The sequence below is a fragment of the Megascapheus bottae genome, chromosome 16 (assembly GCF_031878675.1).
Source record: "Megascapheus bottae isolate mThoBot1 chromosome 16, mThoBot2.hap1, whole genome shotgun sequence".
NCBI lineage: Eukaryota > Metazoa > Chordata > Mammalia > Rodentia > Geomyidae > Megascapheus > Megascapheus bottae.
In genome coordinates, this window is record NC_143524.1 from 697,540 (window position 1) to 725,437 (window position 27,898).

Here is a 27,898-nt window from a genome sequence, read left to right on the forward strand (position 1 = left end):
TGAGGTCCTGGTGTGCTGACCTGTGCAGGTGTGATGAGGTCCTGGTGTGCTGACCTGTGCAGGTGTGATGAGGTTCTGGTGTGCTGACCTGTGCAGGTGTGATGAGGTCCTGGTGCGCTGACCTGTACAGGTGTGATGAGGTTCTGGTGTGCTGACCTGTGCAGGTGTGATGAGGTCCTGGTGCGCTGACCTGTACAGGTGTGATGAGGTCCTGGTGTGCTGACCTATTAAAGATGTGATGAGGTCCTGGTGTGCTGACCTGTACTGGTGTGATGAGGTTCTGGTGTGCTGACCTATTAAAGGTGTGATGGGTTCCTGGTGTCCTGACCTGTACAGGTGTGATGAGGTTCTGGTGTGCTGATCTGTGCAGGTGTGATGGGGTCTTGGTGTGCTGACCTATTAAAGGTGTGATGGGTTCCTGGTGTCCTGACCTGTACAGGTGTGATGAGGTTCTGGTGTGCTGATCTGTGCAGGTGTGATGGGGTCTTGGTGTGCTGACCTATTAAAGATTTGATGAGGTTCTGGTGTCCTGACCTGTACTGGTGTGATGAGGTTCTGGTGTCCTGACCTGTACTGGTGTGATAAGGTTCTGGTGTCCTGACCTGTGTAGATGTGATGAGGTCCTGGTGTGCTGACCTGTACAGGTGTGATGAGGTTCTGGTGTGCTGACCTGTACAGGTGTAATGAGGTTCTGGTGTCCTGACCTGTGCAGGTGTGATGAGGTTCTGGTGTGCTGACCACCTGTACAGGTGTGATGGAGTTCTTGTGATGAGGTCCTGGTATGTTGACCTGTACAGGTGTGATGAGGTTTTGGTGTGCTGACCTATTAAAGGTGTGATGGGTTCCTGGTGTCCTGACCTGTACAGGTGTGATGAAGTTCTGGTGTGCTGACTGGTACAGGTGTGATGAGCTCCTGGTGTGCTGAGCTGTACAGGTGTGATGGGGGTTCTGGTGTGCTGACCTGTGCAGGAGATAAGGGGTTGATGTGTGCTGACCTGTGCAGGTGTGATGGGCGTGAGGGTAGGGGTCGTTCCTGCCTCTGTGCAGGTATGTGGGGTTGCTATGTCCTGGCCTTTGCAGGTGTGATGGGAGGGTTTTGCGGCCTGATGTGCAGGTGTGTTGAGGCGGGGAACCCTGGGGGCCCAGCTTAGGCGAGTGTGTGTGATTAGGGTAGCAGTATGGTGGCTTGCTCGGTGCAGATGTGTGTAGGAATTTGGTCCTTGGTCCAGAGTGCCCCAGGAAGCAGTCTTTGTCTGACAAGAATCACTTTATTTAGAATCTACTTTTGGGCACGTGACAGACTTCTCTTAAGATGGGGAGGAAGCAGCTGAGTGCAGCCACGGCCGCTCATCCTCTGCCTCTCCTGGACTCTGGGGAGCCCCCCTTCTCTCCACGCGTCCCCTGCCTGCTGCCCACACCCTGGCTTCCATCTGACCAATTCTGCATCTCCCAAGGACCCTTTCCTGTGTCTGCTCCTGTCGGGGGTGGTGACTAAGCGGTGACACGCCGAACATAGTACAGACCAGAAGTGCCCTCCCTGAGTATCAGAACATGGTCAGCAGGTCATTACCCTCTCTGTCCTGCACGTTTGGTCTGTAGGTGTGGTGCCTGGTGGGAGCCCCTTATTATCCACTGTTCCTCACTAGCTGAGGTGAGTTATGTCAGCGCACTCGGAGAATATGCCATGGCAGGAAAAGGTCTGCCAAGAGGTTCAGAGGAGGGTGTTCTCATTTTGTTTTCTTCTTTAACTAACTGTGACCCTTTACCCCAGGAGAACGGGCTGGTTGTTTCTAGCGTCTGCAGTGCTGCGGGCTGCATGCACAGCCACTGAACACCTGTAAGGTGAGTGTGAGTGGCTGGCCTGGCGCGCTGGGGTCTGGGCAGGGCAGCAGGAGCTGCTTCTCATAGGTGCCAAGTGGGTGACAGCAGCTGCAGCTGGTGTCCATCTGCTGGGTGTTGATGTTGAAGCTGGCAAGAAGCAGAGGCCAGCAGGGTCAGGGCGTCTAGTTTCTCCGCAGGGCACCCCAAAGCAGGGGTGCCCTGTGGTCAAGCTGTGCATGCCCGTCCCTCAGTGTGACCACCCAGGCAGGGAGGCAGGGATGTGCCTGAAGCGAGCTGCTCAGGCCTTTTTCAAAGCGGGCAGGTGCTGGCAACAGTATGAGAATGTGGCCTCGCTGGGAGGGAGGCACTGCTAATGGCTCACCTGACTGAAGAGGAGCAGAAGCCTTCGCAGTGAGTCAGGGTCACATTCACCTCACATCCCTGGTAGATGATGTGCTGTTCCTGTTCCCTCAAGTGGCAGGGCCCTGGGCCAGAATCAAGACAGAGGCTTGGTCTGGTGTGACCACACAGAGCAAGTGCAGGAGAGGGATCTCTTCCTGGCTCTCCCATTTTGGGGGCACTGCCCTGCCCCGTACCCCACAGCTTAGCACAGGAACAAAGCCTGATGTCCTTTCACTTGAGGTTTCTTTTTTCTTTTTCTTTTTTTTTGCCAGTCCCGGGCTTGAGCTCAGGGTATGAACCCTGTTCTTGGACTTTCTCAAGGCTAGAGCTCTACCATTTGAGCCTCAGCACTACTTCTGGCTTTTTTCTATGTATGTGGTACCGAGGAATTGAACCCGGGTCTTTGTGCATGCCAGGCAAGCATTTTAACCACTAGGCCAAACTCCCAGCCCCTCGCTTGAAGTTTCTTAAAGGGCCTGGAAATGGGCTGGGATGAGCTCAGCTCCCAGTTAGATATGCTTCCTGAGTCTGGGGTGCAGGACCTGCCCAAGGCCAAGGAGGTGATTTCCAAGAAGAGCTGTCTCTCTTGTTCCCACCCACAGAAGGGAAAGCATAGCAGGCCTTCTAGAAGTGAGTCTGCGGGGTGCCCTGGATATATGTGGGTAATAAGATGTGTCGACGCTGCCTTGCAGTAAGCGCCCAGCCGGAAGGCATCCCTGGCTTCCATCCCTTGGTCTCCAGCAAGCCACCTCAGAAGGAGGTGCCTTGTCTCTGCAAGGAGGGAGTTACACTCCTGGAGCCTCACACTCAGCTCCACAGGGCATCTTAGATGGCTGCTGCAGATGTCAGCCAGAAGGAAGGTCAAGACTGCAGGGCATGGGGCAGAGAGTGCAGCCAAGACCGAGAGGTGTGGAAAGGGGGCTCCCTCCCGGAGAGGGGCTGCTTGGGAGAACAAAAAACTCTAGGCAAGTTCATAAAGGCCTGGGAAGGGCTAAGGGCCTGGCCAGCAGGAAGGGAGCAGGAGGCAAGGGAAGGTAAAGGACAGGATGAGAGACCTGTCCAGAGTGCTGTCAGGAGGATAGGCAGAATGGGGAGATCCAGGACTCTGAGGATAGGGGGGCTAGATGACTCACCCGGAGGGCTAGATGAAGATGGCATGCTGGAGGAGGCTGAGGGGCTGGTAGTGGATGGGGGCTGAGGGGCAGACGCAGAAGGGCTTCCAGGGGAAGGCGGCCAGCTGGTGAGGGGCAAGGAGGTGGGCAGTTGGGTGGTCTCAGGAGGCCAGGAGGCCTCACGGGTAGTGATGGGGAAATGTGGGGACGGGGTTACTGCCAAGGTGGATGGTACGGGGCTTGCTGTGGTAAAAGAAGTGGACTGTGAGCTAGCAGCAGAGGAGCTGGGGCTGGGGGGTGTGGTCCAGGATGTAGAAAGCAGGCTGCTACCAGAGGGCAACACATGAGAGGAAGTGGGAGGCCCGTGAGTGGTGGACAGAGCAGAAGGGAGAGGAGGGACGAAAGGTGAGCCGGAGGCATTCACTGCAGTGGCGGCAGCTGTTGGAGACACTAAGGATGAAGTAGATGAAGGAGGGGGTAAAGAGGTGGGCCAAGAAGAAAACGAGGACTGGGAGACCGCTGGGGGTGTTGGGGTCTGCGGTGCAGTGGATGGGGGAGGGGGGGGAAGAGAGGAAGCAGGCGAGGAGACAGGAGAGAGAAAGGTAGTAGTGAGGGCAGGGGTTGGAAGAGAGGAGGATGGTGTTGTGGGCCAAAATGTAGAAGGTGGAAAGCTCCCAGGAGAAAGAGAAGTGGTTGAGAGGCTAAGCTGTGGGTTCACAGTTGTCAGGGAGGATGAGGAGGGGCTGAGATTGGAGGTGCCAGGTGAGTAAAGGGGAATCCCTGTGAGTGTGGAGGTGCTCGGCCAGCTAGGAGCCAGGGAGGTAGCTAGAGTTGTAGAAGGCATTGGTGTAGCTGTGTGTGTGGGCCCTGTGTCGGCCACGGTGCTAGTGGGGGAGCTGGAGGCTGGTGTGGCTGTGGTTCTGGAAGTGTGTGGTGGTGCTGTGGTGGTGGTTGGCAATATGGTGCCAGTGGGCTCTGCACTGGGAGTGGTGGAGAAGAGGTGAGTGCTTTCTGGTGGGGTGGTTGTGTGAGAGGTTGGTGTCCAAGGAGAGGAGGTGGAAGTAGAGGAAGATGTCATCAGTGAGGACAGAGGAGACTGGGGATGAGATGAGGTAGGGAGGGTACTGGAGGTGGTTCCCGTTAAGGGACCTGTGGTGTGTGGAGTGGTAGTGACTGATGGGGTGGGTGGGGAAGATGTGGTGAGTTCGGTGTAGGCAGTGGTGGGTGTGGGTGAGGTGGTGAGAGTCTCTGGGGTTGTACCTGGGGTGGTGGACAGGTGGTGTGTGGTTGCACTTATGGCTGTGACTGTAGATGGGTGGTGTGATGAGGAGGGAGGGTGGGTTGAGAAGGAAGCAGAGGTTCTCTCTGTGGTAGGTGAGCTGGAGGCTGGTGTGGCTGTGGTTCTGGAAGTGTGTGGTGGTGCTGTGTTTGTGGTGGTGGTGGTTGGCAATATAGTGCCAGTGGGCTCTGCACTGGGAGTGGTGGAGAAGAGGTGAGTGCTTTCTGGTGGGGTGGTTGTGTGAGAGGTTGGTGTCCAAGGAGAGGAGGTGGAAGTAGAGGAAGATGTCATCAGTGAGGACAGAGGAGACTGGGGATGAGATGGGGTAGGGAGGGTGCTGGTGGTAGTTCCTGTTGGGGGACCAGTGGTGTGTGGAGTGGTAGAAACTGATGGGGTGGGTGGGGAGGATGTGGTGCGTTCGGTGTAGGCAGTGGTGGGTATGGGTGAGGTGGTGAGACTCTCTGGGGTTGTACCTGGAGTGGTGGAGTGTTGTGTTGTGATGGTAGTTATGGCTGTGGCTGTAGATGGGTGGTGTGATGAGGAGGGAGGGGGCGTTGACAAAGAAGCAGAGGTTCTCTCTGTGTTGGGGGAGCTGGAAGCTGGTGTGGCTGTGGTTCTGGAAGTGTGTGGTGGTGCTGTGTTTGTGGTGGTAGTGGTTGGCAATATGGTGCCAGTGGGCTCTGCACTGGGACTGGTGGACAAGAGGTGAGTGCTTTCTGGTGGGGTGGTTGTGTGAGAGGTTGGTGTCCAAGGAGAGGACGTGGAAGTAGAGGAAGATGTCATCAGTGAAGACAAAGAGGACTGGGAATGAGATGTGGTAGGAAGGGTGCTGGTGGTGGTTCCTGTTGGAGGACCTGTGGTGTGTGGAGTGGTAGACACTGATGGGGTGGGTGGGGAGGATGTGGTGAGTTCGGTGTAGGCAGTGGTGGATGTGGGTGAGGTGATGAGAGTCTCTGGGGTTGTACCTGGGGTGGTGGACAGGTGGTGTGTGGTTGCACTTGTGGCTGTGGCTGTAGATGGGTGGTGTGATGAGGAGGGAGGGTGGGTTGAGAAGGAAGCAGAGGTTCTCTCTGTGTTGGGGGAGCTGGAGGCTGGTGTGGCTGTGGTTCTGGAAGTGTGTGGTGGTGCTGTGTTTGTGGTGGTGGTTGTTGGCAATATGGTGCCCGTGGGCTCTGCACTGGGACTGGTGGAGAAGAGGTGAGTGCTTTCTGGTGGGGTGGTTGTGTGAGAGGTTGGTGTCCAAGGAGAGGACGTGGAAGTAGAGGAAGATGTCATCAGTGAGGACAAAGAGGACTGGGGATGAGATGTGGTAGGGAGAATGCTGGAGGTGGTTCCCGTTGGGGGACCTGTGGTGTGTGGAGTGGTAGAGACTGATGTGGTGGGTGGAGAGGATGTGGTGAGTTTGGTGGAGGCAGTGGTGGGTGTGGGCGAAGTGGTGAGATTCTCTGGGGTTGTACCTGGGGTGGTGGACAGGTGGTGTGTGGGTGCAGTGGTGGCTGTGGCTGTAGATGGGTGGTGTGATGAGGAGGGAGGGCGGGTTGAGAAGGAAGCAGAGGTTCTCTCTGTGTTGGGGGAGCTGGAGGCTGGTGTGGCTGTGGTTCTGGAAGTGTGTGGTGGTGCTGTGTTTGTGGTGGTGGTTGTTGGTAATATGGTGCCCGTGGGCTCTGCACTGGGACTGGTGGAGAAGAGGTGAGTGCTTTCTGGTGGGGTGGTTGTGTGAGAGGTTGGTGTCCAAGGATAGGAGGTGGAAATAGAGGAAGATGTCATCAGTGAGGACAAAGAGGACTGGGGATGAGATGGGGTAGGGAGGGTGCTGGTGGTGGTTCCTGTTGGGGGACCAGGGGTGTGTGGAGCGGTAGAAACTGATGGGATGGGTGGGGAGGATGTGGTGAGTTTGGTGTAGGCAGTGGTGAATGTGGGTGAGGTGGTGAGAGTCTCTGGGGTTGTACTTGGAGTGGTGGAGTGTTGTGTTGTGATGGTAGTTATGGCTGTGACTGTAGATGGGTGGTGTGATGACGAGGGAGGGTGGGTTGACAAAGAAGCAGAGGTTCTCTCTGTGTTGGGGGAGCTGGAGGCTGGTGTGGCTGTGGTTCTGGAAGTGTGTGGTGGTGCTGTGTTTGTGGTGGTGGTTGTTGGCAATATGGTGCCCGTGGGCTCTGAACTGGGAGTGGTGGAGAAGAGGTGAGTGCTTTCTGGTGGGGTGGTTGTGTGAGAGGTTGGTGTCCAAGGAGAGGAGGAGGAAGAAGAAGGTGTTGTCATCAGTGAGGGCAAAGAGGACTGGGGATGAGATGGGGTAGGGAGGATGCTGGTGGTGGTTCCTGTTGGAGGACCTGTGGTGTGTGGAGTGGTAGAAACTGATGGGGTGTGTGGGGAGGATGTGGTGAGTTCGGTGTAGGCAATGGTGGGTGTGGGTGAGTTGGTGAGAGTCTCTGGGGTTGTACCTGGGGTGGTGGACAGGTGGTGTGTGGTTGCAGTGGTGGCTGGGGCTGTAGATGGGTGGTGTGATGAGGAGGGAGGGGGGGTGGACAAAGAAGTAGAGGTTCTCTCTGTGGTTGGGGGAGAGCTGGGAACTGGTGTGGCTGTGGTTCTGGAAGTGTGTGTTGGTGCTGTGTTTGTGGTGGTGGTTGTTGGCAATATGGTGCCCGTGGGCTCTACACTGGGAGTGGTGGAGAAGAGGTGAGTCCTTTCTGGTGGGGTGGTTGTGTGAGAGGTTGGTGTCCAAGGAGGGGAGGTGGAAGAAGAAGGTGTTGTCATCAGTGAGGACAAAGAGGACTGGGGATGAGATTGGGTAGGGAGGATGCTGGTGGTGGTTCCTGTTGGAGGACCTGTGGTGTGTGGAGCGGTAGAGACTGATGGGGTGGGTGGGGAGGATGTGGTGAGTTCTGTGTAGGCAGTGGTGGGTGTGGGTGAGGTGGTGAGACTCTCTGGGGTTGTACTTGCAGTGGTGGAGTGTTGTGTTGTGGTGATAGTGGTGGCTGTGGCTGTAGATGGGTGGTGTGATGAGGAGGGAGGGTGGGTTGACAAAGAAGCAGAGGTTCTCTCTGTGTTGGGGGAGCTGGAGGCTGGTGTGGCTGTGGTTCTGGAAGTGTGTGGTGGTGCTGTGTTTGTGGTGGTGGTGGTTGGCAATATGGTGCCAGTGGGCTCTGAACTGCGAGTGGTGGAGAAGAGGTGAGTGCTTTCTGGTGGGGTGGTTGTGTGAGAGGTTGGTGTCCAAGGAGAGGAGGAGGAAGAAGAAGGTGTTGTCATCAGTGAGGACAAAGAGGACTGGGGATGAGATGTGGTAGGGAGAATGCTGGAGGTGGTTCCCGTTGGGGGACCTGTGGTGTGTGGAGCGGTAGAAACTGATGGGGTGGGTGGGGAGGATGTGGTGAGTTCGGTGTAGACAGTGGTGGGTGTGGGTGTAGTGGTGAGAGTCTCTGGAGTTGTACTTGGGGTGGTGGACAGGTGGTGTGTGGTTGCAGTGGTAGCTGTGACTGTAGATGGGTGGTCTGGTGAGGAGGGAGGGTGGGTTGAGAAGGAAGCAGAGGTTTTCTCTGTGGTGGGGAAGCTGGAGGCTGGTGTGGCTGTGGTTCTGGAAGTGTGTGGTGGTGCTGTGTTTGTGGTGGTGGTGGTTGGCAATATGGTGCCAGTGGGCTCTGCACTGGGACTGGTGGAGAAGAGGTGAGTGCTTTCTGGTGGGGTGGTTGTGTGAGAGGTTGGTGTCCAAGGAGAGGAGGAGGAAGAAGAAGGTGTTGTCATCAGTGAGGACAAAGAGGACTGGGGATGAGATATGGTAGGAAGGGTGCTGGTGGTGGTTCCTGTTGGAGGACCTGTGGTGTGTGGAGCGGTAGAAACTGATGGGATGGGTGGGGAGGATGTGGTGAGTTCGGTGTAGGCAGTGGTGGGTGTGGGTGAGGTGGTGAGAGTCTCTCGGGTTGTACTTGCAGTGGTGGAGTGTTGTGTTGTGATGGTAGTTATGGCTGTGACTGTAGATGGGTGGTGTGATGACGAGGGAGGGTGGGTTGACAAAGAAGCAGAGGTTCTCTCTGTGTTGGGGGAGCTGGAGGCTGGTGTGGCTGTGGTTCTGGAAGTGTGTGGTGGTGCTGTGTTTGTGGTGGTGGTTGTTGGCAATATGGTGCCCGTGGGCTCTGCACTGGGACTGGTGGAGAAGAGGTGAGTGCTTTCTGGTGGGGTGGTTGTGTGAGAGGTTGGTGTCCAAGGAAAGGAGGTGGAAGTAGAGGAAGATGTCATCAGTGAGGACAAAGAGGACTGCGGATGAGATGTGGTAGGAAGGGTGCTGGTGGTGGTTCCTGTTGGAGGACCTGTGGTGTGTGGAGTGGTAGAGACTGATGGGGTGTGTGGGGAGGATGTGGTGAGTTTGGTATAGGCAGTGGTGGGTAGTGTGGGTGAGTTGGTGAGAGTCTCTGGGGTTGTACCTGGGGTGGTGGACAGGTGGTGTGTGGTTGCAGTGGTGGCTGGGGCTGTAGATGGGTGGTGTGATGAGGAGGGAGGGTGGGTTGACAAAGAAGCAGAGGTTCTCTCTGTGTTGGGGGAGCTGGAAGCTGGTGTGGCTGTGGTTCTGGAAGTGTGTGGTGGTGCTGTGTTTGTGGTGGTGATTGTTGGCAATATGGTGCCAGTGGGCTCTGCACTGGGAGTGGTAGAGAATAGGTGAGTGCCTTCTGGTGGGGTGGTTGTGTGAGAGGTTGGTGTCCAAGGAGAGGAGGAGGAAGAAGAAGGTGTTGTCATCAGTGAGGACAAAGAGGACTGGGGATGAGATGGGGTAGGGAGGGTGCTGGTGGTGGTTCCTGTTGGGGGACCTGTGGTGTGTGGAGCGGTAGAAACTGATGGGGTGTGTGGGGAGGATGTGGTGAGTTCGGTGTAGGCAGTGGTGGGTGTGGGTGCAGTGGTGAGAGTCTCTGGAGTTGTACTTGGGGTGGTGGACAGGTGGTGTGTGGTTGCAGTGGTAGCTGTGACTGTAGATGGGTGGTCTGGTGAGGAGGGAGGGTGGGTTGAGAAGGAAGCAGAGGTTTTCTCTGTGGTGGGGAAGCTGGAGGCTGGTGTGGCTGTGGTTCTGGAAGTGTGTGGTGGTGCTGTGTTTGTGGTGGTGGTGGTTGGCAATATGGTGCCAGTGGGCTCTGCACTGGGACTGGTGGAGAAGAGGTGAGTGCTTTCTGGTGGGGTGGTTGTGTTAGAGGTTGGTGTCCAAGGAGAGGAGGAGGAAGAAGAAGGTGTTGTCATCAGTGAGGACAAAGAGGACTGGGGATGAGATGTGGTAGGAAGGGTGCTGGTGGTGGTTCCTGTTGGAGGACCTGTGGTGTGTGGAGCGGTAGAAACTGATGGGATGGGTGGGGAGGATGTGGTGAGTTCGGTGTAGGCAGTGGTGGGTGTGGGTGAGGTGGTGAGAGTCTCTCGGGTTGTACTTGCAGTGGTGGAGTGTTGTGTTGTGGTGATAGTGGTGGCTGTGGGTGAAGATGGGTGGTGTGATGAGGAGGGAGGGTGGGTTGAGAAGGAAGCAGAGGTTCTCTCTGTGTTGGGGGAGCTGGAGGCTGGTGTGGCTGTGGTTCTGGAAGTGTGTGGTGGTGCTGTGTTTGTGGTGGTGGTTGTTGGTAATATGGTGCCCGTGGGCTCTGCACTGGGACTGGTGGAGAAGAGGTGAGTGCTTTCTGGTGGGGTGGTTGTGTGAGAGGTTAGTGTCCAAGGAGAGGACGTGGAAGTAGAGGAAGATGTCATCAGTGAGGACAAAGAGGACTGGGGATGAGATGTGGTAGGAAGGGTGCTGGTGGTGGTTCCTGTTGGAGGACCTGTGGTGTGTGGAGTGGTAGAGACTGATGGGGTGTGTGGGGAGGATGTGGTGAGTTTGGTGTAGGCAGTGGTGGGTAGTGTGGGTGAGTTGGTGAGAGTCTCTGGGGTTGTACCTGGGGTGGTGGACAGGTGGTGTGTGGTTGCAGTGGTGGCTGGGGCTGTAGATGGGTGGTGTGATGAGGAGGGAGGGTGGGTTGACAAAGAAGCAGAGGTTCTCTCTGTGTTGGGGGAGCTGGAAGCTGGTGTGGCTGTGGTTCTGGAAGTGTGTGGTGGTGCTGTGTTTGTGGTGGTGGTGGTTGGCAATATGGTGCCAGTGGGCTCTGCACTGGGAGTGGTAGAGAATAGGTGAGTGCCTTCTGGTGGGGTGGTTGTGTGAGAGGTTGGTGTCCAAGGAGAGGAGGAGGAAGAAGAAGGTGTTGTCATCAGTGAGGACAAAGAGGACTGGGGATGAGATGGGGTAGGGAGGGTACTGGTCGGGGTTCCTGTTGGGGGACCAGTGGTGTGTGGAGTGGTAGAAACTGATGGGGTGGGTGGGAAGGATGTGGTGAGTTCGGTGTAGGCAGTGGTGGGTGTGGGTGAGGTGGTGAGAGTCTCTGGGGTTGTACTTGCAGTGTTGGAGTGTTGTGTTGTGATGGTAGTTATGGCTCTGGCTGTGGATGGGTGGTGTGATGAGGAGGGAGGGTGGGTTGACAAAGAAGCAGAGGTTCTCTCTGTGTTGGGGGAGCTGGAGGCTGGTGTGGCTGTGGTTCTGGAAGTGTGTGGTGGTGCTGTGTTTGTGGTGGTGGTTGTTGGCAATATGGTGCCCGTGGGCTCTGCACTGGGAGTGGTGGAGAAGAGGTGAGTGCTTTCTGGTGGGGTGGTTGTGTGAGAGGTTGGTGTCCAAGGAGAGGAGGAGGAAGAAGAAGGTGTTGTCATCAGTGAGGACAAAGAGGACTGGGGATGAGATGGGGTAGGGAGGGTGCTGGTGGTGGTTCCTGTTGGGGGACCTGTGGTGTGTGGAGCAGTAGAAACTGATGGGGTGTGTGGGGAGGATGTGGTGAGTTCGGTGTAGGCAGTGGTGGGTGTGGGTGCAGTGGTGAGAGTCTCTGGAGTTGTACTTGGGGTGGTGGACAGGTGGTGTGTGGTTGCAGTGGTGGCTGTGACTGTAGATGGGTAGTGTGGTGAGGAGGGAGGGTGGGTTGAGAAGGAAGCAGAGGTTTTCTCTGTGGTGGGGAAGCTGGAGGCTGGTGTGGCTGTGGTTCTGGAAGTGTGTGGTGGTGCTGTGTTTGTGGTGGTGGTGGTTGGCAATATGGTGCCCGTGGGCTCTGCACTGGGACTGGTGGAGAAGAGGTGAGTGCTTTCTGGTGGGGTGGTTGTGTGAGAGGTTGGTGTCCAAGGAGAGGAGGTGGAAGTAGAGGAAGATGTCATCAGTGAAGACAAAGAGGACTGGGAATGAGATGTGGTAGGGAGGGTGCTGGTGGTGGTTCCTGTTGGAGGACCTGTGGTGTGTGGAGCGGTAGAGACTGATGGGGTGGGTGGGGAGGATGTGGTGAGTTCGGTGTAGGCAGTGGTGGGTGTGGGTGAGGTGGTGAGACTCTCTGGGGTTGTACTTGCAGTGGTGGAGTGTTGTGTTGTGGTGATAGTGGTGGCTGTGGCTGTAGATGGGTGGTGTGATGAGGAGGGAGGGTGGGTTGAGAAGGAAGCAGAGGTTCTCTCTGTTTTGGGGGAGCTGGAGGCTGGTGTGGCTGTGGTTCTGGAAGTGTGTGGTGGTGCTGTGTTTGTGGTGGTGGTTGTTGGCAATATGGTGCCAGTGGGCTCTGCACTGGGAGTGGTAGAGAAGAGGTGAGTGCTTTCTGGTGGGGTGGTTGTGTGAGAGGTTGGTGTCCAAGGAGAGGAGGTGGAAATAGAGGAAGATGTCATCAGTGAGGACAAAGAGGACTGGGGATGAGATGTGGTAGGGAGAATGCTGGAGGTGGTTCCCGTTGGGGGACCTGTGTTGTGTGGAGTGGTGGAGACTGATGTGGTGGGTGGGGAGGATGTGGTGAGTTCGGTGTAGGCAGTGGTGGGTGTGGGTGTTGTGGTGAGAGTCTCTAGAGTTGTACTTGGGGTGGTGGACAGGTGGTGTGTGGTTGCAGTGGTGGCTGTGGCTGTAGATGGGTGGTGTGATGAGGAGGGAGGGTGGGTTGAGAAGGAAGCAGAGGTTCTCTCTGTGTTGGAGGAGCTGGAGGCTGGTGTGGCTGTGGTTCTGGAAGTGTGTGGTGGTGCTGTGTTTGTGGTGGTGGTTGTTGGTAATATGGTGCCAGTGGGCTCTGCACTGGGACTGGTGGAGAAGAGGTGAGTGCTTTCTGGTGGGGTGGTTGTGTGAGAGGTTGGTGTCCTAGTAGAGGAGGAGGAAGAAGGTGTTGTCATCAGTGAGGAGAAAGTGGACTGGGAATGAGATGAGGTAGGGAGGGTGCTGGAGGTGGTTCCTGTTGGGGGACCTGTGGTGTGTGGAGTGGTAGAGACTGATGGGGTGGGTGGGGAGGATGTGGTGAGTTCGGTGTAGGCAGTGGTGGGTGTGGGTGAGTTGGTGAGAGTCTCTGGGGTTGTACCTGGGGTGGTGGACAGGTGGTGTGTGGTTGCAGTGGTGGCTGTGGCTGTAGATGGGTGGTGTGATGAGGAGGGAGGGTGGGTGGACAAAGAAGTAGAGGTTCTCTCTGTGGTTTTGGGGGAGCTGGAGACTGGTGTGGCTGTGGTTCTGGAAGTGTGTGGTGGTGCTGTGTTTCTGGTGGTGGTTGTTGGCAATATGGTGCCAGTGGGCTCTGCACTTGGAGTGGTCTGGACTAGGTGTGGGCTGTTGGATAGGCTGGATGTGTGAGTGGTTGTCCAAGGGGAAGAGTAGGAGGAGGTGTAGGAGGAGGAGCTGGAAGAGGAAAATGTTTGAATTAGAGAGGGCACAGTGGTTGGTGGGTGAGGTGGAGTGGAGATAGAAGTGGTTTGTGTGGGCGTGCCTGTGGTCTGTTTCGTAGTGGAGGTTGAAATGGTGGATGCTGAGCTTGTGATTGGTGAGGTAGAAATGGTGGGTGGGGAGTGTGTGCTTATGGCTGTGTGAGTGCTGGGGGTTGAGGCAGCAGCAGCGTGTGTTGTTGCAATCCCAGTGGCTGTGGTAGTGGGATGGTGGGTGGTGGTGCGGGATTCAGTGGACGTGGTGGGTCGTGTGGAAGAAGGGTGAGACACCGGGGGAGAGGAGGCTCTGCTTGTGCTGAGTGAGCTGTGGGCGTGCGTGGTGCCCGTGGTGCTGGAGGCCAGAGGCTGGGCTGTGTGTGTGGGCCCAGTGACCTTGGCAGTGGTAGAGGGTAGAACTGTTGCTGTGGTGTGTCTGCTAGAGGCGGAAGAGACTGTGTGTGGACTGCTTGTTGTGATAGCTGTGTATGAAGTTGGTGTGGAGGAAGCGGAGAAGGAAGAGGAGGAGATGGGAGAGGGGGAGGAGCTTGGAACGGGAGAGGCCCAGGGGGGTTGTGGGCCTGATGTTGTTGGGTAACTGGTGGTTTGCAGGGGTGTTGTCGGGGCCTCCGTGGCGCGTGTTTCTGTGGAGACAACAGGGCTGGAGGAGGACTGTGTGTTCCGGGGGGTGAGTGTTGGCCAGGTGCGGGATGTGCTGTCCTGGGTATGGAGTGTTGTGAACTCCGTGCTGCGGGGCTGTCCGGTGACGATGATCTGGTCGGATGGTGGTGGTCTGGCGGTCACTGTGCTTGGTCCTTGCTCATGGTCTGCTGTTGCTGTGGGTCATGGCAGCCATCATGGTTGAGTTTCGTGCGCAAGGACTGAGGTGGCTCTTCCCTGCATCACAGGCATCTGCCCCCGGTCCCTGGGCCCCAAGGCTGTTGAACCAGGGTGCCCTCGGAGCCTGTCCTTGTCTCCACTCCAACTCAGTTTCCTTCCCCATCCACGGCACTTTTTCCCTATCCACATCCTGCACCCCATGGGGGCCTCTCTTGTTACCTGTTTGCTTGTCAGCTTGGCATGCAGCTTTCCCTGGGCCTGCTCTCCTGCTGTGTGGTGGAGGGAGCCGGCCGCTGGCTCCCGTGGGGGTGACTTACCTTGGCTGGATGACATGGTAGGCCTTGCCGATGTTGGTGGTGCCTCTGAGGTGCGAGCTGTGACCTGAGCTGTGGACTTGGTGGCTGGGCTGCGAGAGGGTGCCGTGGGCTCTGTGGTGGCCTGGGTTACAGTGAGTCCTGTGGCTGTCGGGACCAGGGGTGATGTTGCTGGTGCAGATACTGCCGTAGTGGTTTGTGCTGTATCTGTAGGCGACAAGCGTGAGTCTTCTCCATATCCTGCCCGTGCCCCAGGCCCAGATGCCAAAGATCTGTCAGCTCCTGCTCATCTTTCTTCCCCTGCTCCTTCATCCTGAGAGTTATTGTGACAGGGTGGGGGGTGGGGTGCAAGCTCTGGTGGCTCAGCAGCAGGCCCTGCCCTCCCGTGGCTAGCTGTGTCTGTCGCTGCTTGGCAGAGGGGGTGCTGGTGTTCGCAGAGGGGCAGGGCGGGCTGCTGTGGAGGCCTGGCTGGACTCCTGTGCTCTAGTTGAGATAGCCTGGAGCAGCCGTGGAGGATGGCCCCTTAGAGTGGTCAGCAAGCTTTTTAGAATTGGTGCTCACTGGAACACCTCGGTGGATGGACTGGTCTTACCTTCAGAGGGCCGCTCGGATTTCCTGGGCATGGGGTGGGGAGGAAGGGGAGGAGGGTAGGGCGGAGGTGAGGTGGGAAGGCTTGATGTCTGTGCAGGGCCTGTGGGCAGCACTGAGGTGCTGTGCAGAGAGGATGTGCCCTCGTGGAGGGGCAGCGCTCGGCCCTGGTGCCCTGTGGGGAGAGCCCCTGGCTGGAGGGGCCATGTGGCCTCCTCTGTGGCCCTCTGGAGGGCTGGCCTGGAGAAGCCCAGCTTTGTGCTCAGTGGAGGTCCAGCAGAAGCCGAGTGGGCAGGGCCAGTGATCAGACAGGAGCTGTGCCCCACAGACCCTGCCTCCATCCCAGACTAGACCGCGCTCCCTGTCCATTCCTGGAGGCCGGCTGGGGGTGTGCACGTGCCTGTGTGTGTGTGTGTGTGTGTGTGTGTGTGTGTGTGTGCACGTGCCTGCGTGTGTGTGTGTGTGTGTGCGCACACGTGCGCACGTGTCCCTTCCCCACCAGAGCCAGGAAGAGAGCCAGTGACCCCATGGAACCAAGGGGCTGCAATCACCTGTGGTGGTCGGTGGTGTGCTGGGCAGCGCTGCAAGAGAAAAGAATTATCAGGGACCACTGCCTTTTCCCATCTCCCATCCCCCTCACCTCCCCATCCCCTCACCTCCCCATCCCTTCACCTCCCCTCCCATCCCTTCACCTCCCATCCCATCCCCTCACCTCACCTCACCTCCCCATCCCTTCACCTCACCTCCCCATCCCATCCCCTCACCTCCCCATCCCCTCACCTCCCCATCCCTTCACCTCACCTCCCATCCCCTCACCTCCCCATCCCCTCACCTCCCATCCCATCCCCTCACCTCCCATCCCTTCACCTCACCTCCCCATCCCATCCCCTCACCTCCCCATCCCCTCACCTCCCCATCCCCTCACCTCCCCATCCCTTCACCTCACCTCCCATCCCCTCACCTCCCCATCCCCTCACCTCCCATCCCATCCCCTCACCTCCCATCCCTTCACCTCACCTCCCCATCCCATCCCCTCACCTCCCCATCCCCTCACCTCCCCATCCCCTCACCTCCCCATCCCTTCACCTCACCTCCCATCCCCTCACCTCCCCATCCCCTCACCTCCCATCCCATCCCCTCACCTCCCATCCCTTCACCTCACCTCCCCATCCCATCCCCTCACCTCCCCATCCCCACATCTCCCCATCCCCTCACCTCCCCATCCCCTCACCTCCCCATCCCCTCACCTCCCCATCCCCTCACCTCCTCATCTCCCCCACTCTCGCATCCAGGGGCAATCTCAAAGCTGAGTCAGCTCTTCTCCACTGGCAGGGCAGTGGCTTAGAAGCCACAGCACCTGGACTATCCAGGGCTTGACTACACCCTATCCCCCGCCTCCTGCTTTCTCTTGCCCTCTGCTCCTTTTGCTGTCAGCCTGACCAGCTGCTGCGGTGGGTTGGTGTCTCTCCAGGACCCCTGGAAGATTTGCACTGGGTACCTCAATACCCTGGCAGGCTGGGGACTCTGCCCTAGAGTTGGGACTGGGTGAGCGGGGGTAGGGGTGGACGTTGAGTGGGGTCGTATACTGTTTCCTCCTTGTCTTTGTAGTGGGGGCCGGGCAGGGTGCCGGGACACACATTCCCCCTGCACAAGCGCACTGCACATGTGGCCCACGGATGTGGTCTCTTCTGGGGGCTTCAGACAGCGGCCTGGACTTACTACAAGGCACACAGGTCCCCTCCTGGTGGTCGAAATACTGGTCCTGGGAGCAGTTATAGCAGCCTGGGGCAGAGAAGGGGCCAGGCTCAGCACCCTGGAGTGGGCTTCCTCTGCCAGCCCTCCCCCCCCCGCCCATCCTTTAGCCTCCGGAACTCAGCTGTGCGCCCCAGGGCCCCCGTCCTGCGTGGCTCTTGGCTGTTGTGGACCCAGTTCTCCCCTCTCTTTCCCCGGCTCCCTGCCTGCTGTTTGTGGGCTGTGCTGGGCTCTCAGCAGCCACACCTGAACCAGGTCCGCCCTGGCCCCAGTCATCCTGCACAGTCCAGCCCTCGGTGCAGGCTGGGCACCTATCTTTCTTTTTTCTTTTTCTTTTTTGGGCTTGAACTTGGCCTGGGCATTGTCCCTGAGCTCTACCCTTGAGCCAAGCCCCACTTCCCATTTTCTAGAGGTTAATTGGAGATAAGAGTCTCAGGTTCTTTTGTGCCCGGGCTGGCTTTGAACCTTGGTCCTGAGATCTCAGCCTCCTGAGTAGCTAGGATGACAGGCGTGAGCCACCGTGCCTGGCTGGCATCTGATCACGTGTGTCATCAGGCAGTTTTGCGTCCTTATTTAGATTTTCCAGAATCTCTCCCCAGCCAGGGGAGAAGCTGTTCCAGGACAGGGCTGTGTTGTGAGATCATGTCCTCGTGCCAGAGTGGGGCCCGGCACTCGTGAATGCGTATGTGGATGAGTGACTGGACGTGTGGGAATAAATGTGTCTATGAGTGCACACTGAGGTGAGTGAACGAATTTGAGTGTGAATGAGGCTCTAAGTAAATGCTTTTGTGAGTGGACATATGGATGAATGAGTGGGTGGGTATCCGGGTGAAGGGGTGGACGGATGAGTGAGTGGTGATGACTTCAATTCCTGGGCGTGGTACCTTCGATGTTGGTGTCGGAGACGCTCTCCAGGAGGCCTGGGCATAGGCAGGGCTGGTAGTGCCACGTGCAGTTGGCCGTCCGTGTGTACTGGTACTCATCGCCTCCGACATGCTTGTGTGTATTGTAGAAGTCGCAGTAGATGGCTGTGAGAAAGGGCATTGGTCAGGGTGTCGGTCAGGCCGTCGGTCAGGCCATCGTCAGGGCATCTGCCAGGGCCAAAGCATCATAGGGGCATCTGTCAGGTGTCTGTCAGGCGATCGTCAGGGTGATTATCAGGGCGTCATCAGGGTGTCTGTCAGGGTGTCGTCGGGGCAGCAGGGCCTGAGCGCAGGCATGGAGGCTCAGGTTCTGTGGGAGCATCTCTTGAGGGGGCTCCTGGGGACTTGGGCATTGGCTGAGAGCCCTGCGCGGCCCTGCAGGCTGTCCTGCCACCTGTCTGGGGAGAGGGGCGGGGGGGAGGGGAAGGGCGCTCACGGCAGAAGCTTGGGGTCCTCCAGTCCACACATACGCCCTTGTCCAGGCAGGCTTTGGCGTAGGCAGCCACCGCGTCGCACAGACACTCGCAGTCGCCACCCATGTCACACCCGCACGTGTCACGCACACAGGCCTCGTAATAGGGAAGGTGGTACACCTGCGGGGGGCACCTTTATCGGTGTGTGGGGCCTGCAGCGGACAGTGCAGCCACGCTGGGCTTTGCTGCATGTGCGGCCTGGACATGCAGTGCTCAGCCCCAGACTGTGCAGGCCACAGCCCTCAGGCGCCGCCACTTGGCTCTACTGATGCTCAGCCAGAACCATCTTGTCCCCAGAGACCTCCCATCCGTGGCCCCCGTGCCTGCGACTCCACCACCTCCACTCCTCTCTCTCGACTCTGGTCCCACACGGCAGTGCTGGTGCAGGCAGCCTCCAGATGCGCCTGGATGCTCCTGGCTTTGGGTCTTGCCGTCCAGGAGCCGCCCAGTGCAGGAGGCTCACCTTGTTGACCATACAACCTGAAGCAGGGGCTCTGCCTGGCAGTGCTGGTTCCCAGGTGCTCTGCTACCACTTCCAGTGGGGGGAAGCCTGGCGCTGCTCCACCAGAGCTTGTGGGGGCCCTGCCCGTCCACCCTGGTCCCCTGTCCCCTCCCAGGCTCCACAGAAGGAGGGCTCCGTCAGTCCCCTGTGGGGTTGGGGCCTGTGGCTCCAGGGCCCACCTTGCTGTGGCAGGCAGCGAAGCTCTGGCTGTTGATGATGCTGCACTTGCGCTCGGCCCAGGAGCGGCGGAAGGTGTTGATGCTGCAAGGGTCCACCACGTAGCTCGCATCCCCGCACAAAGGGCTCTCCTTCCAGGAGTTGACAAACTCCAGCTCACTGGATGCCACATACTGGGTGCGCGTCTCAAAGTCATCCTTCATGTTTCCATTGTAGTTGCCACACAGGCCACAGAGTGGGTCCTGCAGGGGCCACCGGGTGAGTGGGAGAGACCGATGGGGCTGCTGGCTGGAGCGGGGACCGGGAGGAGAAGGCTGGGGCAGGTATGGGGTGGAGATGGCTGGGGAGGGGCGGGGAGGAGATGGCTGGGGCAGGTACGGGGGGGAGGGGATGTCTGGAGAGGGGCGGGGAGGAGATGGAGATGGCTGGGGCAGGTACGGGGTGGCGGAAATGGCGGGGGGAGAAGGCTGGGGAGGAGAAGGCTGAGGAGGAGAAGGCTGAGGTGCGCCTGCCGGGCAGTGCCTGCCGGGCAGTGCCTGCCGGGCAGTACCTGGGAGATGCGGTGTATCTTGATGGAGACGCTCATGTGCTTATTCCAGATGAGGGTCAGGTCGAATCTCCCAGGGATCCCCAGGTCCAGAATGAGGTTCAGGTTGTTGGGCTTCACTTGGAGGTGCACGGAGGGGTCCTGCCCGCTGATGGTGTAATTGCCGTCCGCCATGGTGATGGACAGGCCCTGTGGGAGCCCGGCCCCAGTCAGCCCCTCAGCCCCTCGCCAGGGATGGGTTTCTAAGGAAGCCACGCCTGTCCAGACATAACTGCGGGGGCACCCGTGGGGGACCAGCACCGAGCAGAGTTCTAGAGCGCGTGGACACGACACAGCTCCCTGCAGAGCTGCAGGCCTGGCAGCCTGAATGCCTGGGTGATCCCTGGGGCGCCCCTCCTCCTACCCCATCCTACCACGAGGAAGGGGCCTGCAAAGGGCTAATGCAGGGAGGTGGGAGGTGCTGGAGTTGGTGGTCTACTTGTGTGACAGGGCCTCCCCCCCAGCCCCCCGCCCCGCCGCCCATGGGTCCCTGCTCACGCCCAGGAAGATCTTGATGGCCCGAGAGCAGGTGACACCCGAGTTTCCGCAGATGACATTTTCTGTCAGAATCTTGAGGGTGGGCTGTGAGCTGTTGGCACCACAGCCATCCTGCAGGGAGGCAGCCTTGAGGAGGGGCCCTCGAGACCCCCGCCAGGACCCCCTGCCCCGCTGTCCCCGCCCGGCGCTCACTGTGGTCAGAATGTACTCGCAGTTGCCATCAAACACGAAGCGCTGCCCGTCAAAGGTGACGACATGACCCTCGCCGTAGAGGACGCAGGTGGACGAGCAGTCGGCGTTTTGCTGACAGGTCCACTTCCCCTGTGAGCAGGTGCTGGGAGGGTTGGGGCGTGTGTATGGAGGGTTCTCCACACATGAGGTCTGTTCCTCAGTTCCTGGGGGCCCAGACGCCACCTCTAGGCGCCCTACTCCTAAACAGCCCCTCTCCAGGACACCTCACCCCGAGGTGTGTCCTCGCCTGGGCCTCCTGGGCAAGGAGAGTCCTTACCAGGTCTTGCAGTTGGTGTGGATCTTGGCACCCCCGGGATAGGAGGCCCCTGCGAATTCACACGGGCACTCCTCTGCGGGCACACACTGCCCCTCGGGGTCCTCGTAGAGCCCCTCGGCACACACACAGCCAGCTTCACACTTGGTTGGTACCTAGTGGGGGAGGTGGGGTCAGTGGGTCCCACGAGGTGGCCTTGGCCTGTCCAGCCCTAGACTCGGAGCCCCATGGCATTTCTCTAAGGCCCATGCCCATCGTCAGGGGCAGCTGCATTCCTGGTAGCAAAGCTCCTCTTCCCTCAGGGAAGGACAGGGGCCTGGTACACGGGGCTAGACCCCCGCACGGGTGGCTGCACTCAAGCCGGAGGCCAGCTCCTGCCCCACAGAGCCCCACAGACAAGCACCCCTTCCCCCAGATGCCCAGTCGTGGGACCTCTCTGGACCTGACACCGGCCTCGGGGACAGAGAGAGGGAGGAATGCACATGGTGCCATGCAGGGTGGTGAGATCTGTGTGGTTTTGGAAGCTGGAGGGTCCCCAGAAGGCCATTTCTCATGGTCCCTTACGCAGGTACTGCCCGTGGCCAGCATCTGGCATGTGGGGGCGCATGCCGCCCCAAACTTGTCCTCCGAGGACTGGCTGCAGGACTGGAATGTTTTGGGGGCCGAGCAGGATGCTGTGGGGAAGAGGAGAACGCAGGAGAGCTGGAGGAAGCTCTGGACTCCCCGGGGCCTGCAGGCTGGCCCACGTGGTGTGTGGAAGCGTCTCGGGGCCGTCCGGCCACCGTGGAGCGTACGTACCCAAGAACACCTCCCGCTGCCGTGGACAGCTCAGCCGTCCGTTGACGCAGTAGCTGCGAGAGAGGAACGTGTGAGGCCCTGGCCCGCCGGGCTCTGCCCCGCCGGCGTGCCCGCTCCGCTCCTCACCAGATGGCCCCGTTGACGACGGTGGACTGGTCAGCCAGGACGAGCTTTGAACTGTCCAGCAGGCAGGGGCACTGGGCCTTGCGCACACATTCAGCTTTGTGGTTTAGGTAGGTGCCTTCAGGGCAGTTGCAGCCATCCACGGACACGGAGCTGGCGTGGCACTCGGCCGTGGGGTCCGACAGAGACAGGCAGGTGCGGTCACACGCTGTGCTGTTGTAGCTGAAGGTGCGGTTCCCGGAGCAAGGGACAGCTGAGGGAGGGGGGGTCAGGCCTTGGACAAGGGGCGGCTGAGGGCAGGCAGGGGTCCTGAGGGAATGGGGAGTTGGGCCTCGGACAAGCAGTCAGGGGCTGGAGCTTGGGGTCATGCAGCCCGCTGGCTGTTCCTCCAGCCCCTGAGGGGCCCCCCCCCCATGGCCGGCACTTAGTGCAGCCCTCCCCCGCCATGGCTGGCACTCACTGCAGTTGTCCACACTGCTTCTCCAGCCCCAGAGCGGGACACCTCTGGAGGAGCAGGCCTGGGCGTAGGCCCCCAGGCTGGCGCAGATGTGCGGAAAGGTTTCCTCGTAGTTGCAGGCCTGGTACACGCACCTCTGCAGGAGAGGCCAGACATGAGCCCCGGCCCTCCCGGGGGCTCCCATCCCACCTCAGGGAGGTTCCAACTGCCCAGGACCAAACCCCACCCCTTGCCGGATGCCCGCAGGCCCCACCTTATAGAAGGGTTTGGGGTTCACCACCGCATGGCACTTCTCAAACACACTGTCCTTCTTCAGTAGCACGGAGCAGTGAGTCTCTGCACACACCTCTGTGGACGACCAGCAGGATCACTTCTGTCCTCTCCTCTCCTCCCACCCCTCTGTGGACAGGACCAGCTCTGGCCTCCCCTCCCCTCCCCACTCCAGGCCCTGGTGGGTTGTGGGGAAAGGGGGGCACTCACTGTTGAGCTGGCTCATGGAGCAGGGGTCCGTCTCACGCTCCAGGGCACTGGGACAGTTCCCTGCTCGCCAGGAGTCCACAAAGAGGGAGGCAGTGCCCTCTCCGAGGCCCGCACTGGTCGTGAAGTCATCAGTGGTGTCCCCGTTGAAATTGCCGCAGAGCCCTGAACCAGCCAGGCCATTAAGCTGAGCCGCTGCCTGGCCCTCCCATGCCCCTCTGCCCATTGCTGGCTTCAGGTAGCCATGCCTCTGGGGCACAGGGCATGGAGGGTCTCTCCCTGTCTGCTGGGGCCCAGCTAGCCCTAGGAGCAGCCGGGGCGCAGGGCCTCACCTCTGGTCTGGCCTCTGAACTGGGGACTGACGGTGACATACACCTGGAAGACGGGCTGCAGCTGGATCACAAGCTCCAGCCCGAAGGTGGTGCTCATCTGGAGGTGGGTGGACGTCTGCCTGAAGATGGTGATGTTGTCTGCAAGGACAGAGTGCTGAAGAGCTGTTGTCCGTGTCCCCTCCTTCCGGTCCCTTCCCGCCACCCCCTCTGCCCCGTCTGCCGCCCTGCGGAAGGGCCTACGTACGAATCTTGTACGGCAGCCACTTGACGTCTCCATGGTTTGTGACTATTTCATCCTCAGAGATCACGATTTTGTCCTGGAGGAAAGGTGGCTTGGGTCAGGGAGGGAGTGGGCAGGCCGGGAGGCAGGCGAGGGCCCGTGGCCCCGGGGGAGACGGCCGCAGCCTTACCTGCCTGGACAGGTAGATGATGGCTACCAGGGAGGTCTCTGAGTGTGAGTAGCCTGACTTGTCGTACACAGCCATGAGAGTGCCCTCGTCAGGAAGCTGGGGACTCTGGAGAGACGAGGGGCTCAGGCTTGGGGGGGGGGCGCCCCTTCCCCGCCAGCCCAAGGGCGTCTCCTACCTGGAGAAGAATGTAGGTACAGGTTCCATGGAAGCGATAGGGCCTGGAGTCAAACGTGGTGATGAAGGAGCCACCTTCCAGAGCACAGTGGCCAGGGCACGGCCTCTCCGTGCATGTCCAGCGCCCCATGGAACACTGGCTGTGGGTGGCAGGGAGGTCACCCTGGGGCAGGGCCCTGGCAGGGGTGGTCCCCACGGCCCTGCCCCAGTGATCCCGTTCTCACCAGGCTCGGCAGGCAGCTCTGGCGACCTGCCCTGGTCTGTAGAGCTCCCCATGGCGTGTGCAGGGGCACTGGCTGATGGGCACGCAAGTGTGGTTCGTGGTGAGATCATTCAGCACCATGCCTTTGGGAAAGAGGGCTGTTGAGCTCGGTGGGCTGTCGTTTCTGCTCTCAGCTGGCTGAGGTGACACCTCGGCTGGGCTCATCCACCCTGGAGCAGCCACTGCAGCATCCTCTGGGTGCCACATGGTCCCTCCACCAGGGTGTGTGTCTAGGCAGCCTGGCCGGCCTCTGGGCCAACTCAAAGCCCGCCGGGACCTGAGAGCTCTCAGGCTCCACCACACCCACAGGTGGTTTGCAAGTGCGGCCATGGGCCCTCGCTCGGCTGGGGGTCTTGAGCCTGGCAGAGGGGCCCGTGGACTCAGACGGCAGAATGTCTGGGCCAGCCGGCAGCGGGGCCTTGCATTTCAAGTCTCCAGGTTGGTCTCTGGGTCCCAGGGGCAGTGGGGGCTGGTGGCTCCTTACCCTCAGGGCAGAAGCAGCCGAAGGTGCAGGCGCTGGAGCAGCTGTGCTGTGGGTTAGAGCAGGTCCTGATGCAGGGTGTGCCGCACTCTTGGTATATCTGGTTGGCCGGGCACTGGCCCACGGCTGCGGGCAGGGGTTAGATGAGAGGATGCCTTCCCACCACCCTTCCGCGGCTCTGACCGGGATGTGTCTAGTCCTTTCTCCTCTCCCAGCCTCACGCTCCCCGGGACTCACCGCAGAAGCTGGGACTCCGCCAGCGGCTGACCGGCTGGCCCGCCATGCGGCACCGGCGTGAGTACTCTGACAGCGTGGCGCAGCTGCAGTTCCGCTGGCCTGGCCAGGCGCACTCAGCCATGTCTGCCTGGCAGCTCAGCACCAGTGGCTCCCTGGGTACAGTGCAGTTGGGGGACACCAGGCCCAGCAGCTGGGCACAGATCCGGGCCTGGTAGGGAGCCACTCGGTCAGATTGGCAAGGCTGCACTCTGTGTCCTACCCGGCTTGGGAGGAGGGTGTGGAGCAGCAGTGGCGTCTGAGACCTGTGGGTTCCCTGGGCTCAGCTCCACCCTGCCTGGGCCCTGGCTGTCTCACGTACGTGTGTGGTCTGCAGGGCGGGAACCCTCGGAATGGCCTCGTGGGAGCAGATCTCGTTGGGGTCATCCAGCTTCTGGAGTGAGGCATACCTGTGGGGCTCCAGGAGTTTGCCTGGGAGTGAGGGACAGAGGTCATGGAGACGGCTGCGGAGGGGCCTGGCCCTGCAGCCTCACCGCGCCTCCCCACCTACCGTCCTCGCTCAGAAACTCGTTGTCTGCCTTCCCGTCGAAGTTCCCGCACAGCCCGCACATCTGGCCCGTGTACTTCCTCTCCACCAGGACCTGTAGGTGCACGCTGCTAGGCTCCCCGCTGCGCAGGGGCGGCTTGCGCCTGCTCTCTGGGACTGGGGCCCTGGGCTCCCCGCCACGCCTCCTGGGAGCGGGGGGGGGGGGGGTTGTCCTGGCTGGGTCCCTTCTCGAATGAGGAAACGGGGCGGGCAGCCAAGCCCAGGGCTCCCGAGGTTGTTGGCCGGGGGCCTGGGCTGCCTTGCAGGAGGTGAGCTGTTGTGCTGTTCTGGCAGGCAGGGTGGGGCACACTGGGGCCTGCAGAGGAGCCCCCATCCGGCCCTGGTTGTCTGGCAGGAGTCCCGTACAGCCCCGCTGCCCTCAGGCCCTCACCATGAGGTGACTGTCCGGGCCCCACGTGACCACCAGCTCCAGCTCCAGCTGCTTGGCCACCAGCTGCACGCTGTGGCCGTGTGGTGTGATCTGGAGTCCATTGCGGGTGTAGGGCAGGCTGACCACACTGTGGGCAGCACAGCAGTCAGCAGCTGCCCCCTTGTTGTTCCTCTGCCCAGCTGGGGAGCCCAGCCCTATGACCTACCCGATGTCCTTGACGGAGATGGTCCCTTCACTCACTGTGACCACAGAGGCCCCCAGCTCCACAATGATTCTGGAGATGTCTCCACGCGGCCCTCGCCGCAGCTGGACGCTGAAGGCGGGCGAGGCATCCTTGCAAGTGGCAGCGAGCACGTAGTTGCACGTCCCCGAAAAGTCGTAGGCACGGTGGTCAAAGGTGGAGAAGTGGCTGGCACCCCACGTGGAGCACCAGGCCTTGTCTGGGGCTGTGGAGGAAGGGGCACCGCCGTCTCATTCCAGGTCCCTGCTGGCCTGGCCCATGAGCTGCGGCCCCGGGAAGCCCACGCTGGGAGGGGCGTGGACCCGGCCCCCACACCCGCCCGGCTCTGGGCTGGGGTCTGCCTCCCTCTCAGGCCTTGCAGCACTGCAGGCCGCCCTAGGGGTGTGTGTCAGGGTTTGTGGCATCTCTTGTTCTGTAAGACAGGAAGCCACAGTTCAGCCCCCGTCCGCAGAGGACCCACGGACAGGCCACCAAGAGGAGCATTGCCTTGAGTGCCCAGCGTCCCCGAGGGGCCCCTGGGCTTGTTCTTGGTGACTGCCTGGACTGTCACCTCCTTTCTGGTTCTCTCATGGGGCCTCTGGACCACCACACGCCGTGTGGGCAGCAGTTCTGCACATGGGTGTGCACTTGAAAGCCTGTGTGCCTGTGTGTGTCCCAGCACAACCTGTGCTCAGCCTCTCCCTGCTGCACCTGCGCCCAGGCTCTCTGGGAAGCCCTCACCTGTCTGTGGAGAGTCCTCCAGCTCCGGGGGTCCTGGGCTGGTGGAGGAACTGGTGTCCAGACCTGCACAGACAGGGCCTGCGTGAGGGCTGCAGCCCCTGCCCCCACTGTCATCTCCATGGCCCTGAACACTTCCGCCCACTAACACCTCCGCCCAAGCCTGCTCAAGGGCTGTTCTCAGCCCGGAGGTGCTGGGCTGGCTGCAGACCGCAGCACCACCTGGTCCAGCCGTACAGCCAGGGGCAGGGTGGGGGGCAGGCTGAGCCAGGCAAAGAGGGTGTCAGCCAGAACCCCAGGCCCCGGCAGCTCTACCCTCTTTTCCTGATCTTGACTTCCCTGTTCATGTATTCATTCATCAGTTCCGCTTGTCTGCACCGAGCTCCGGTTCGGTGCTGCTCACAGGGTGAGGTGCTGTGGTGTGCCATGCCAGGGCTGGCACCCTGCCACACTGCATCCATCCCCAGAGTGGGTGCACAAGCGTGCGTGCACACATGCACACACACACACACACTCGCACGCGCGCGCACACACACACACACACACACACACACACACACACACACACACTGGCCACAATGAGGTCACCAGAGAAAAGCAGTCTGTGCATGTGAGGCTGCGGCCGTGGAAGCCGTGGCCTCTGGGGAGGTGACATTCAGACAGGGCCTGCAGGGGCTCTTCTGGGCTGCTGGAGGACCCGCTGCCCTGCAGGAGGCTGGCAGAGAGGAATGGAGCAGACGGTGCATCCCCAGGCTGGTGCCTCATGGGTGCTGAGAGCCAGTGGCACCCCCCAGCTGAGGACACCTGCTTGTCTGTCTGCCAGGCTTATTGCTCAGACAAGTCAGGACACCGGGGCCCAGTGGATGTAGAACTCAAGTACAGGACACTCCACGGAATGTGGAACCCAGGTGCAGGACATGTGGGCCTGGAGGTGACCGCTGGCCGGGCATCTGTGCTTAGGGCAGGAGCCAATGTGCGGAGCTTGGCTGCGCCTGGCCTCCTGTGAGCTCTTCGGGATGGCGGGGGGCGTGGTGGGGGGGGGAAATGAGCTGGAGGGGGCAGGGTGGGAAAGGATCCCAGGCGTCTCAGAGGCTCCACCTCCATCCTCTCCAGCAGCAAACAACAGTGGGTCCTGGGACTATGGTGACTTCCTAGAGCTAAATAACATGGTCATGGTGACCTCAGGGCAGGGCAGGGCAGGGCAGCCAGAAGATGGCCCTGCCTGGCTACAAGGACTCTGGGAGGGAGGTTTCTCTGCCTCCTTTCCTTAGCCAGAGATGTCATCCCGTGTTGGGGCTTTTTCTGTGGCTCCTGCAGGCCCACAGATGCCCAAGTGCAGGACAGGTGTCCTGGCCCCTCTGGGGGTCAGCTCCCACTCTGTTGACCAGCAACCCTTACCATGCCCGGGGGAGGCTCCTGGCCCCTCTGGGGTCAGCTCCCACTCTGTTGACCAGCAACCCTTACCATGCCCGGGGGAGGCTCCTGGCCCTCCCTTCCTTCCCCCTGCCACCACCACTGCCGTCAGCCATCTCTGGGGCCAGTGTGTCTCTGGAGGAATCCGGAACAGGGACAGATGGCTGACTGGCTGTGGGCAGACTTAGGCCCTGGGGCAGGGAGCAGAGCATCTGGTCCAGGGCAGGAGCTCCTGGCGGGAGTGACTGGATTAAGCAGGCAGGAAGGCTTGGTGCTGCATGCAAATGCTTCTCTAGGATGCCCTTGGACTCCAAGGTCATTTTCTGTTTGGTTGTGCATGGACCATGC

General features: G+C 60.0%; 2 protein-coding genes across 2 annotated transcripts in view; both read right to left on the bottom strand.

Moving 5' to 3' along the window:
- Positions 1-1,257: 1,257 nt before the first annotated feature.
- The window catches only part of Muc6 (mucin 6, oligomeric mucus/gel-forming), a 30,780-nt gene continuing 4,139 nt past the window's right edge, over positions 1,258-27,898 (bottom strand). The window contains exons 2-31 of the mRNA XM_090348616.1: positions 26,141-26,218; positions 25,385-25,625; positions 25,180-25,306; positions 24,753-24,843; positions 24,564-24,673; positions 24,206-24,413; positions 23,972-24,094; positions 23,450-23,570; positions 23,227-23,365; positions 23,052-23,156; positions 22,886-22,958; positions 22,642-22,779; positions 22,313-22,474; positions 22,086-22,180; positions 21,836-21,968; positions 21,379-21,628; positions 21,253-21,305; positions 21,019-21,128; positions 20,458-20,609; positions 20,142-20,283; positions 19,950-20,060; positions 19,416-19,601; positions 18,868-19,107; positions 18,150-18,306; positions 17,675-17,818; positions 16,758-16,820; positions 15,590-15,619; positions 14,454-14,657; positions 2,204-2,306; positions 1,258-1,968 (exon numbers count right to left, since the gene is read on the bottom strand). Of these exons, the coding sequence (XP_090204742.1) occupies positions 1,791-1,968; positions 2,204-2,306; positions 14,454-14,657; positions 15,590-15,619; positions 16,758-16,820; positions 17,675-17,818; positions 18,150-18,306; positions 18,868-19,107; positions 19,416-19,601; positions 19,950-20,060; positions 20,142-20,283; positions 20,458-20,609; positions 21,019-21,128; positions 21,253-21,305; positions 21,379-21,628; positions 21,836-21,968; positions 22,086-22,180; positions 22,313-22,474; positions 22,642-22,779; positions 22,886-22,958; positions 23,052-23,156; positions 23,227-23,365; positions 23,450-23,570; positions 23,972-24,094; positions 24,206-24,413; positions 24,564-24,673; positions 24,753-24,843; positions 25,180-25,306; positions 25,385-25,625; positions 26,141-26,218 (4,067 nt within the window). The 3' untranslated portion in view covers positions 1,258-1,790. The remainder of the gene's footprint in view (positions 1,969-2,203; positions 2,307-14,453; positions 14,658-15,589; positions 15,620-16,757; positions 16,821-17,674; positions 17,819-18,149; positions 18,307-18,867; positions 19,108-19,415; positions 19,602-19,949; positions 20,061-20,141; positions 20,284-20,457; positions 20,610-21,018; positions 21,129-21,252; positions 21,306-21,378; positions 21,629-21,835; positions 21,969-22,085; positions 22,181-22,312; positions 22,475-22,641; positions 22,780-22,885; positions 22,959-23,051; positions 23,157-23,226; positions 23,366-23,449; positions 23,571-23,971; positions 24,095-24,205; positions 24,414-24,563; positions 24,674-24,752; positions 24,844-25,179; positions 25,307-25,384; positions 25,626-26,140; positions 26,219-27,898) is intronic.
- Positions 3,030-4,283, bottom strand: LOC150052205 (uncharacterized). Its single transcript, XM_090347124.1, has one exon. It carries the CDS (start codon positions 4,177-4,179, stop codon positions 3,085-3,087), a length of 1,095 nt encoding a protein of 364 aa, XP_090203250.1. The 5' UTR covers positions 4,180-4,283; the 3' UTR covers positions 3,030-3,084.